Below are 12,942 nucleotides of genomic sequence, written 5' to 3'. Positions count from 1 at the left end.
TTAACTTTGAATTGAACAATGGTGAAATTAGGATTCATATGTTTCATTTATAGCAATTAAGGCCCATAAATTTAACTAAGAGTAAAATGCAACCTAGTTTCTTTATTTCTCATTAAACTATCACAAAAAATTATTTTATATTATTATTATTCGACTCGTAGCAATTTTTTTAATAATTTCAACCTTGTTAATTACTATACAAGTTTCACAAAGAACTCTTACATTGATGATAAATGTTCTACAAATTGTCAAATTCTTAAAAAAGAAAAAATTATCAGTATATTATTTATAAAAGGCTTAAAGTTGAATTTTTTTTTATATATTTGATTAATTTGATTTTAAAATGATCATTTGGTGAAATATTTATATTTCTAGCGAGCATTGAATTTTGATTCTGTGACGACTCTTAATCTTATTGAATTTCGCTAGCTTGAACGCATTAAGTTGTTTCTTATACCATACTCATGTAATCGTGTTGTTTAGAATTACATACAGAGTAATAACTATTACTCAATCCTATCCAAATTAAAGATTACATTCACTTTTTGGCAATCAAAGTTCAAAATTTGACCATGAAATTGCTAAAAATATGAACTTTGAAAGATAAAACTTATAAATATACAGATTTCTTATGAAAAAATATTTTTTAAAATTTAAATATTTGTAAGAAAAGAGTCATGTATATTAAGATAACACTAAAGTGGTGAACTGGGGATAAGACCCCACTACTATTCCCAATTGTGACATTAACCCCCTTAAGTTTTAAATGTAGCGATTAAGCCCCATAGCTTTGAGTTAAAGTTAAATTGAATCCAATTTTTTGATTTCAACCAAAATTACACCAAAAAATCATTTATGTCATTTATAATACTACAATTTATCACACACAATAAAAAGCCTAAAACCATTTTAATCATCGATTCAAGTATGACACAGTAATGACTTATAACCAAAACTATCTTGATCAGAAGTGATTGTATTTTGAATAACTCAACAATAGCACATTCGAATTACCTTCAAAGTCATAAAAACACGTCCGACACTTAATGAAAAACAAACCCAATATAACGGGACTCTAATAGACGCGATTAAAGTCTGTTTATAATCATTTCCTAGAAACAAATTTATTTAGTCACTGATTTTAGCAAATCAATTTATAATTCCAAATTTGAAAAAAAAAATGCTCATAAGATATTGTTCGTGAATGATGGCTACTTGGTGGCTATTATATGATGCTCGTCCCTAGTTTTTAAAGACATGAATATAACGACGACTATTAACGACATTAGTTTGTCATGCCTTTTAGTAAAATTTGAGCGTAGATAATTTTTAGTTATTGACTCAATCTCCTTTTGTCATTATCAATCTATAATACGGAAAGAACCAACATATTTGAGATACTAAACAAAGTTTAGTTTTTTTTTTTTTCCAGCGCAATACACATTCAACTCGCTAGGTATAATTGTAAGCTATCCAAAGTTTTGTTCATTGCACATTATAATAATAGAAAGCAATACAAAGCATATACGGAGTGACAAATCATATAAGGTTATATTAAACCGTCTTATTCTATAATTATAGATGGAGTGATAAATTTAATATCAAGATGGGATATAACGTACATAATTGAAGAATTTCACCATTAAGACACTAACTAAACATAACATTAGTTATCAAAATGGACAACAAACCTTTGCATTTATCAAATTGATTATGTAGTCCTAATGTGCATCCTCTAATGGTACATATAAACTAAAATAAGATTTGTATTTATTTGTTATCTTTTAGCTCTATAAGACAATATGGCTAATGTCTTTGTTTTTTTTCATTTTATATTTTTTGAAGGATACATTCTCACATGTTCCTTAGTTTTTAAGTCAAACAATGACGTAAAAAGTAGACCGAGGCAAATGGAGGATTAGCTTTCATGGTATTTCTTCCCGTTTTAAGATACTCGCCCTCTTTCAAATCCAAACCTGAAGAAACAAAAGAAACTATCTCAATATATAAACTAATTAACTATGCCAAAAACCTCTAAAAGAACTATGCAAAGAAACTTTGGGAATTGTATATATCATACCAACGAATAAAGATGCGGATTGCAGACCTAAACCAAAAAATCGGAATTTGAGTAATTTCATATACTTTGTACAGATCTATTATGTTTTAACATGCATAAAAGTTCTATTCTATAATCATAATTTAGAGTGAATTTTTTTCAAAAATAGTCATGAAAACATAACTTTTTATTAAATGCAAACTTGAGGAACAAATACTTACCATGAAAACTAACCATGAAAAGAACACCAATTGTAAAGAACATGATAACCCACTACAAGAGGCACACATAGTTTGAACGCATTATTGACCCTTTCACCATAAACATAAAGCCAAGTTCAATATAACAATTGGATTTTGAATACATAAATACTCAAATCAAAATTAATAACAACGGTCTATAAGAAAAGAAAAGTTATATGGAACTACATACCTCGATTAAGGGATGCACACCTCAAGTCCTCAATGTTCTAAGATTGATTCATATTTAAGACTTACGGGCTATACATATCAAATAAACACGTCCTAAATCAAGTAATCCGTATAATGTCATTTGAGAAAAACATAGATAAAGGTTGCAAATCAACGTAATTAAGTCAAAAAATTAGAAACAGTATTTAAAGTTATCAGAATGACATAATAAATATAAGAAGTAGATAACTATAATGTAATTAGAAACGATATTGTATCTGTCTAATATTCTAACAACCCATTCTAGTTCCTAGTTCACGAATAATATAACGTAGATATAATAAAATATGAAGATTTGAAATCTGGAAAATATGGTCACAAAATTATACCGAAGTATTTCCCATTTTTTTTGCTCCTAGATTGGTGGAGGTAATTACGCTGGAGATAAATCCTGCATATTCATTCTACAATTAAAAAAATTACCTTATATTATTGTTCCCAAAATATATGATATGAAAAACACATGTATGATTGCGTAACTTTTAAGTCTTGGAATATATCTTTTCCATAATTAATCCCCTTTATACTAAAAAAATAAGAGTTCTCCAAAATTTTCCTGCCTAAAGGAATTTGGCTATAATTGGGCTTTTATTATATCATATCCGTAACTGAACTTTTATTATACCATATTTGTAATTACGCTTTTGTTATATCATATCGGACTTTCATTTGCATTATACTGAACTTTCGCTTTTCCACCCATTAATATTAATACAAAATATTAATAATAATAATAATAATAATAATAATAATAATAATAATAATAATTTACAATTAAATTTCAAATTGAGTTAAATATCATTTTTATTATTATTATTTTCTTTAATGTTTCTATCTAAAATACCGCGCATTCGCGCTGGATCTATACTAGTATATACCAAAATCTTTACTTTGACTTTTTTTATTTTTTATTGTCAAATATTCTGGGGCCTGCATACACGTGGCAATAAGATGGGGTGTGACACGTGACAATCAACGGGGTGGACGATTATTGTTTTAATATAATATATATATATATGATATGATATGATAGGACAAAAGAAGAGATTCGTGTGACTAACAAAACAATTGTGATACTCTTCTTAAGAAAGACCAACAAAAGGATTTAATACATTTGCTATAATGGTACTATTAAATTAGGTATGTAATTATGTATGATTAACTTACACATATACTTCGTATTATGTTTGATTTAATTTAAATTATTATTTCTTCATATCACAAATTCTAGAATAAGACAATCTCACACTATGAGACGATCCTTATCTAGAAAAAACCCTTCATTTAATGCTATGAATTAAAGAGTAAAGAGTAATCTTTATATAAATAAGTCGTCTTAAAAAATGTAGCCATTTCACACAATAATTATTGTCTTCATATATCCTTAATTTCTTACTATATGCAACCCTAATTATGAAAGGAAGATGGAGGGACAAAATATCCAAAATAGCCTTAATTATGATATGGTTCATGGAATACAAAATGGCGTTTTGTATTACAAAATCGCCCATCATCCTAATTCCATCATATTTCTCAAATCTGTAAGGCACAATAATGGCTCAAAAAACACTTATATCATTAAACCTTGTATTATTCATGATGATATTCCTTGTTTCGAAATTCAATGGCTTAACACTTAAAATGATCCCAATAGACTCGCCACATTTACAAATATTACCTAAACATGTCACGGGTCAAGACAGGCATCAATTCCTCGTTAACATATCTAAGTCAAGGGTGAACAATTATCCCACAAGACTAGCTCCTAATAATCTCAAGTCCCCGTTGGCGAAATTGACAAAAATATATTATTACGTTACTAGAATCCTATTGGGATCGGGTCAAGGACAATTATCGCCTTTTCTGCTTGTTGACACCGCTAGTCATGAAACTTGGGTTCAGTGTGAAGGCTGCGACCCTTGTATAGAAACACAAGCCGAAAATTTTAAATACAAGATGTCCCCTACTTTTACGAAAATGAGTGTAGACGATCCATTGTGTTTCCCAAGGTTAACATATGAGGGATCGTGTGGCGTAGATATCACTTATAGTAGTTCACAACATACCGTTGGCTTTGTAGGAAGAGATAACGCTTATTTTCAGGAAGCAAAAACAGGAGAAGTTGTCGGGTTTGGCGGTTTTTCATTCGGGTGTGCACTCAAGAATGACGGGTTCGAATTTGATAAAAACATGCGAGACAATGTTATAATTGGTATATTTGGGCTTGCACTCGGTCCTAGATCGTTCTTATCACAACTTGGTACTGAAACAAATGGTCGATTTTCTTATTGTTTGGCACCTGATCGGGGATTATCGACCATGTATTTTGGTGACGATGCACAAATTAGCGGAGATGCTACTAGAGAAGTTCAAACGATTGCTATGAATAAGATGCTTAAATATCACATATACGTAAAGGGTATTAGTGTCAATGGAATTAGGCTATCAATCGACCTATCCGTATTCGAATTTGATCCAATAAGAAATAACAATGGTTTTTTTGTCGATTCTGCTGCACCTTATACCTTGATACCGAAAAGTGCATATAATACTCTAAAAGCCGCGGTGGTTATGTACTTTAGAGAGAAATATGGTTGGCAACCTTTACCTATGCCTCGCGGCGAAGAGTCTAATCTTTGTTATGCAACATATCCTAGTGATGTTCAGGGATTTCCTTCTGTGATTTTTCATTTCACAGGGATTAGACAAGAGGGAGAAATTAATTGGATTATGAACAATAATTATTTGTTTACAAAAATAAATGAAGGATTTTGTATGACTATATTAAGCCTTGATGAACCAGGCCCTAGCTTGTTTGGAGCTCATCAACAAATTAATTTTAAGATTTTATTTGATGTTGTTAATGGCCTTCTGTCCTTCGTGCCTCAGAATTGTCAAGAAGCTAGTTTATAGCTTTTAAAACCTTTTAATTTAATTTTAATGTATGCCCATCTTGGTAAATTTGAATAAAATCTATGTTGAGTTTATGTACTTGTGATTGTTTTCCTAGTGTTAAATAAGCCCAAGGGCACCAAGAGATCTTTGTTAGGTGGATTGGGCCGCCGACGAACTGGATGGCTCTGAACATTGATGGGGCGTCCAAGGGCAATCCAGCTCTGTCCGGAGCGGGTGGGTTGATGTGTGACTCAGCTGGTAAGATAGTGAAGGCTTTTGCGGAGAGGCTTGGAATAGCGAAGGTGACTCGAGCTGAAATCATGGCATTGCGTCAAGGACTCATCATGGCTTTGGAGCTTCGAATTACACATTTAATTATTCAAACGGATTCGAAGGTTGTGCAGGCGTTAATGGAATCGCCTTTTGAGTTCCCAACGGCTCATTCACATATGATTCAGATTTGTCAAGCTTTTGTTCGAGACAATCCATGGAGAGTTGAGTTTCAGCATGTCTACCGGGAGGCTAATGCGTGTGCGGACTGGTTAGCTAATGAGGGTGTTTATCAGACGCACCAGTTGACTTCATTTGATTACGAGAATGTGTCTGATCATCTGTTCCAATTGATGGAGAACGACATTAGTGGTGTCTCGTGGCCAAGAGTAGTTCCGTTTTACTCGTAGCTATGTGGTTTAGTTGTAGTTTAGGTTTTCGTTTTCTTTGTTTTGGGTAGCTTTACCTGCTTCTTCACACCCAAAAAAATAAAAAAAATAAAGCCCAAGGGCAAAATTAAAATGTAAGGGTGAAGGAATTTGAACACGTGAATAATACCTCTATCTTAGCTATTAGATTAGGATATCTTCGGTTATGCACTTGTGATTCTAGTCAGGAGGCAATGATCATAATTCTAAAGTGAAGATTAGCTTCAAATGACCCATTTCATTTAAAACAAAAATAAATTGGCTAAGCTACAAACGTAATAACTAATAAGTTCATAAAATAGACGGAATGTGGGTTGGCCAATTTATACTTTGAAAGCTATAACAATGGATAATAAATTCAAAAACAGACGGAATAAGTCATCTAAATTGGAGTTTTGAATCAATTTTTGATAAAAGTACATTTTAAAAGTGTAATTTTAGATTTTTTTTATAAAAGTGAGTTATTTTAGAAAACTGGTATGTAGAATAGAGTTACTATTAATTGACTCTTATTTTTACAAAATCTATTACTTTTACCTTATTTTTGCCATATTAAACATTTAACCTTCAATTAGTTTAGATCCCGCGCAATAAATGCGCGTTATTTATAGTTTTTTTTGTATTACTTAATCATGCTAAATTAACACCTCATTAATTTTTTAAATTTTACGTCATTATTTTTTTATATGAGAAAAAAAAATTAAACTGTAAAATTATTCAAGAAAGTCGAGTAAAATTGAATTGTAAAATAGTAGTGGTATCTCATTAATTGTTCATTTTTCTCGTTATTGTATTTTATTTCGAAAAAAATAAAATAAAACTGAAAACTAATCCAAGAGGATTGAGTAATGTGCTGAAATGTATTTTTCTAAAAAGTATTTTTATATCACAAAGCTAATGATTTATATTTTTATATTATTTATACTTTAATTTAAATAAAATATTATAGTTTAGTATTTATTGAAAATTATATAATTTAATGAAAAGATTAATTTTAATGAAAATAATTATAAAATGAAATACATAATAATTATTAATTTCTTTATTTAGTGAATAAAATTAACTTAGCAATAACTTCCTTATTTAAAAAGATGCTTTTTGGAGGGAAAATTTGTGAGTTCACCTATTCTTTTAGTAGACAGGGGATGATATTAGGACTAGGTTTTATTTTGGAAAGAAATTCTTTTAATTTGTTTCCTTATGTTTTCAATTTTAAAGGATTATATTATTAACTTCTATCCAAAGTAGTGAGTCTATTGGCAAATGATAAATATATTTTTCCTGAAATGACTAAGATTACCATAGATGATCAAAATAATATTTCAAACAGTATACTTTTAACCAAAAAGAAACAATTTATATTCCATATAAGAGTAAGGGTGTGTCTAGTAAACAATGGATTGCCAAATATTTAGCATATTTAGGACTTTTAGCATATTTGACAAATCAATATGATTTGGGGTGTTTGGTGAACAACATATTATGATTGTTTTACAATATGCTGCTGTCCAACATATTCTATGACTAGATTGTGAAAAAAATAAAACCTTGCATTTATTCCATTGTTCATGTATGTCCTTGTTTGTCATTTTAAAAAGGATTGATATAATCAACTAGTTTAAATCTATTAACTACCAAATACCTTCAATAAAATCTACTAATTGAATTTGCTAGTCAAACTTATCAACAAAATTTGCTAATCAATATGTTTCTACCAATATTAATCCGCTGTTTACCAAACAGAACTAAAAGAACGATCAAAATGTTGTGCCTATTGACCATAAAAAGTCGTAGCATTGTAGCAAGATCGTACTAAAGGAGAAAATTTATACTCGTAATACGCAGGGGTAAAAATTATGTCCTTTCTAATCGAAAATCCCGCGTTCGTCCCTGCTCTGTGTGTCATTCATGCATTTTCAATTTTTATTATCTTGGGAACTCATTTGCGACGGACACTTTTCATCATTTTCAAAAATTAAATGTCACATGTTAAATACTTCGTACGAAGCATGTAACATGCTCTATCTTCTTCCATAAAAAAACAAATTACTTGTACTTAATACAAGAGGTCTCCTTAAACATACATTATAATCATCCTAATTCTATCCAATTTCTCAAGTAAAAGCAGACACGTACATCAAGTTGCAAACTTGCAATGACTCGAACACTAATTTCGTTACACCTTGTATTATTCATGATATTCCTTGTTTCAAAAACCAAATGCTTAACCCTCAAAATGATTCCAATAGACTCGCCACATTTACAAATATTACCTAAACATGTCACGGCTCAAGAAAGGCATCAATTCCTGGTTAACATATCTATGTCAAGGGTGAACAATTACCCCAATGGTTTCAAGTCCCCATTGATTTTGTCGAAATTAAATTATTTTGTTACTAAACTCGCATTTGGGACGGGCGAGGGACTTTTTTCTCCTTTTGTGCTCCTTGACACCGGTTCTGAAGAGACTTGGGTTCAATGTGAAGGTTGCGACCCTTGTTTTGCATTAAAAGGCAAAAATTTTAACTACAAGGCGTCTAGTACTTATAAGCGAATGAGGGTAGACGATCCAATGTGTAACCCACGGTTAGCCTACGAGGGTTCGTGTGGCTTTGATCTCATTTTTATGAGATCACGTACAATTGGCTTTGTAGGAAGAGACGATTTTTATTTTCAAGACGCAAAAACAGGACAATTTGTCGGGTACAAAGGTTTGGCATTCGGGTGTGGACTTAAAAATGTAGGGTTTCCATTTGGTAAAATGGGCCTTAATAATGTTATAGCTGGTATACATGGTCTTGCACCTGGACCTCGATCGTTCTTAACACAACTCGATTCTCAAATAAAAGGCCGGTTTTCTTATTGTCTGACAACTGGCTCGGGTATTTCAGACATGTTCTTCGGTGATGATGCCCAAATTAGTGGCGATGATGCTAGGAAAGTTGAAACGATTTCTATGAATAAAGTGAAGAGATTTCATTTGCATTTGAATGGTATATCTGTAGATGGTACACGACTCCCAATCGACCCATCTATCTTTGAATTAGATCCATTAACGTATAGCAAGGGATTTTTCATCGACTCTGGTTCACCTTACACATACTTAGCAAGAAGCGCGTTTAATCCTCTTAAAGATGCTATGGTCAAATACTTCAACAATAACTATAATTGGCACCCTTTGCCTCGCCGCACATTGTTTGATCTTTGTTACTCATCGTATCCTAGTAATGTTCAAAAATTTCCTTCCGTGATTTTCCATTTTTCGGGAATTAGGCAAGAAGGAGAAATCGATTGGATTATGGATAAAGATAATATGTTTCAAGTGATAGGCAATAATGAAGGATTTTGCATGACTATATTTAAAATTGAAGACCCAGGGCCGTGTCTTTTCGGAGCGTATCAACAAGTAAACTTTAAGATTTTATATGATGTTGCTAATGGTCTTCTGTCCTTCGTGCCTCAAAGGTGTCATGAAACTACCTTGTAGGCTTGCTAACCTTTATATGTTACATTGGGTTAATTAATTGGATTATGAATTTGTCATTGTCAATTTCGATATCGATTATAGAATTTTTTTTCTTTAATAATAAAAAATAATCGTTCAAAACTAAATTTTAGAGCGTGTTTTACCTAATTTGCTTAAAATGAGTTTTATTTTTTACGCTTAATTTTTCAAAAGTAGTTTTCAAGAAAAAGAAACATCAAATTAATGCTTCTATTTTTATGGGCAAAAACATGGTATTTGAGCTTTTGAGAATCTCTATTAAAACATGTAAAACAGCTACTAATACTCATCCGGTGCCTCAGTACCTATCTTGGAGTCCTATGTTTAATTGAGAGAAGGAAGAATGGAATCCGGAAGCACACCAGCACCGTGCATTGCGTGATTCTACTGTGTTTTTTTTGTCCTAATAAATACGCGAGTTCCTCCGGACCTACGCCACGAGGGCCTCCGCTCCTCTCTCCTGATGCCCGGTAAGGAAGCCAACCAATCAGTCAGTGAGGAAGTCAAGCTCATGCCTCAGTTCACTTGCTTTGGCTCTGCCATTTCTTGAAATCTCTCTCTTCAAATTCAAAATCCGGTGCGCCATACTCGTTACAGAGACGCCAACTCACGCTTTCCTTAGACGGAAACTACCAATAATAATAATAATAATAATAATAATAATAATAATAATATATGGCTAAGCAAGGCGTGAAGCCCGCTCTCGCGGCTTGCACGAAAAAGTGCTTTACCCCCTTATAAAGCTGGTTTGAAAGCCGAGGCTATTTATTGCTCGAAGAGGAAGAAGCCTTATTACCTTTTAAATTTATGATATGTGTGGCCAAAAAGTGTTTTTTGGTCCAAAAACACTTTGAAAAACAAGGCCAAACACACACACTTTAGGGTGTGTTTAGATAGTAAAAGTGAAGGGAAATGGAGGGGAGGGGGAAGGAGGGAAGGGAAAGGAAGAGAAGAGAAGGGGAGGGGAAATGGCCGTGGGTGTTTGGATACAACTTTCCTCCAAATCTTGTCTATTATGAAAAGATTTTGATTAGGCTTGGAGGAGGGAAATTGGATCCCTCCAAATCTCTCCCCCTCCATTTCCCTCTACCCTCATTTGTTATCCAAAGAAGGGATTTTAATCATCTACTCTTTCTTCTGGTAAGGTAAAAGACTAGGTCGCTAAATACTAGAATTAAACTACCAAATTAGATATTTATAAACCAAACTTGACTCTACACTATGCACTAAGAATAGTAGTAAAGGGAAGTAAGGGTCGAACCCAAGAGAAGGGATTAAGGCTAAAGCTTGAATTAAACTAATGACAATGAATAAAACACAAGACTATGCACAAACTATGGGTATTAACAATGGACAACAATTGAAAACAGATAAGAGGAGAATTGGCATGGAGGAAACAAGTAACAAGATGAAAAAGATATGATTTTGCTTATGAAACAAAGTAACAAACACTTGGTATGCAAACAACAATAATATGAGAGGAAACTTGGTATAATCCTACAAGTTCCACCTTTTCTCAAAGTATGACTCTCTTCTCTCTAAATTCATTTACCCAACAACAAACCTCAAGCAAATGATTACCACTATCAAAGCCAACAATGATAATCCTACTTAAACTACAAATTCTAACATTAAACCATGTATGAATTGTAGCTAAGAGCATGAAGAGCAAAACCAAGAGGAAAGTAAATGGAATATCACAAGAGTATGTCTAAGCCAACAAACCCAATGACATAATCAATTTCTACTCACAAAGGTTGATACTTTAAACCAAGATAACAAAAATATGAGTTGCTTCAACAAGATATCACAAAAGTAAGAAACTTTGCAACATTCAAGCACTAGATGAGTGTTATAGAGGCAAGGGTAATTCCTTCTCATAACAAAACATTCATCATGCCATTCAAACATAGAAATTGAAATAAATGAAAGAGTAGAGATTAGAGAGTCAATACAATGATAAAGATGAAAACTTGAAATGGATTACACCAAGTAGTGGAAGATTAGCCTTCCATAGTCTTCATAAAACCCAAATAACAAAGAAAGATTACAACTTGTGTAGAAAAGTCTTCTAAAATGTTACAAGATTCAAACCCTAATTATGAGAGTGCATGAGATGATATGAGATTAGATAATCCTCTTTAGGTGTTCAAATCTTGGGTATATATATGGCTTCACGGAAACCTAAAAAGATCCTCGCTTAAGAAGCCCAAATGCGAATTAGAAAGCCCCGTAAAACAGAGCTGCGCAGGCTGCGCCAAAGCTGCCCTTGCCTGCGCCATCGGGCGTAGCCGCGCTGGTCATTTGTGCAGGCTGCGCTATAGCTCGCATTTGGAATTCTCAAATCCTATGCTTCTTGACCTCTTCAATTGATCTCAATTCTTCTCATCTTCATTCTTTACTTCTCCTAGCTAGATATTTGGCCATATGTGAGGTGCTTGCGCCATGTCTTGACCGTGGAAAGGTTCTCCTCGACACTTGGGTTCCGAGCATCAAAATCAATTATAAAACCGAGGTAAAATGGACAAGTTACCACATCATAACCAATTATCAAATACTAGGATAAACATACCTAAAGACCCATATTAAAGGACACGAGGGTGATAAAATCACCCTCTTAGACCGACACAAACCACTACTATCAAACACCCCCACACTTAGACTTTTGCTAGTCCCGAGCAAAACCCGAAATAAGCAATTGTGTAGTCTACAAGTGAGTGTAGGAGTATTGATCTCTCTTCCCTCACTACAACCTTCTTATATCTCCCTCTCACAAATCCACCGATTACAAAAAGAAAATCTAGACTCAAAAGTTGACACACACTCTTCTCTCACTCGCCCTCCTTATATCATCCCTCTAAACAAGACATAACACACCTCCAACTCCGACTCATCAACTTCAGAACCACCCTACTTATCACTCCAAAGCAAAGATGGTCACTCTTGCCTTATCCCAAGGCAATAGCAAAGTGACCTACACAATCCTCCAAATCACTCATACTCCCCTTATATCACCCCCTTATCACTCCAAGCAATGGAAGTTATGCTACTAAGTTGGCCAAACACCAATAAAGATCAACAACCTAGTAGCCAACATGAAAAACCACCAATTTGAAGCAATTTTCTTTGACTCAAAAAGAAATTAAATCCTAAATCTAGCCTCCTTCCTAAATCCTCCTTATTGCTCAATTCTTATCCCTCCATCTTTTTGGTGTTGCATTTTTCAATTTTTCGATTTTTTTTTTGTTGAAAATCCCTCATTTTGCCTAAGGTGCCCTTTCGGGTTTTCACCTTAGCTTTCCTTTCCTCTCATGG

The 12,942-nt window shown here is 33.0% G+C and overlaps 2 protein-coding genes across 2 annotated transcripts; both read left to right on the top strand.

Annotated features, from left to right (window-relative positions):
• Window positions 1–4,506: 4,506 nt before the first annotated feature.
• Window positions 4,507–5,442, top strand: LOC141648711 (aspartic proteinase nepenthesin-1-like). The gene has a single exon (XM_074457432.1). The coding sequence runs from the start codon at window positions 4,507–4,509 to the stop codon at window positions 5,440–5,442; it is 936 nt and encodes a 311-aa protein (XP_074313533.1).
• A 3,003-nt stretch (window positions 5,443–8,445) lies between these two features.
• LOC141648710 (aspartic proteinase nepenthesin-1-like) lies at window positions 8,446–9,609 on the top strand. Its single transcript, XM_074457431.1, has one exon. The coding sequence runs from the start codon at window positions 8,446–8,448 to the stop codon at window positions 9,607–9,609; it is 1,164 nt and encodes a 387-aa protein (XP_074313532.1).
• Window positions 9,610–12,942: the final 3,333 nt, after the last annotated feature.

Source organism: Silene latifolia, chromosome 3, assembly GCF_048544455.1.
Source record: "Silene latifolia isolate original U9 population chromosome 3, ASM4854445v1, whole genome shotgun sequence".
NCBI classification, from domain to species: domain Eukaryota; kingdom Viridiplantae; phylum Streptophyta; class Magnoliopsida; order Caryophyllales; family Caryophyllaceae; genus Silene; species Silene latifolia.
This window is presented reverse-complemented; position numbering and strand designations above follow the sequence as displayed.

Excerpts from the sequence above, each read along its gene's own strand:
- LOC141648710 (XM_074457431.1), top strand. The coding sequence starts at position 8,446 with ATGTCAAGGGTGAACAATTACCCCAATGGTTTCAAGTCCCCATTGATT.
- LOC141648711 (XM_074457432.1), top strand. The coding sequence starts at position 4,507 with ATGAGTGTAGACGATCCATTGTGTTTCCCAAGGTTAACATATGAGGGA.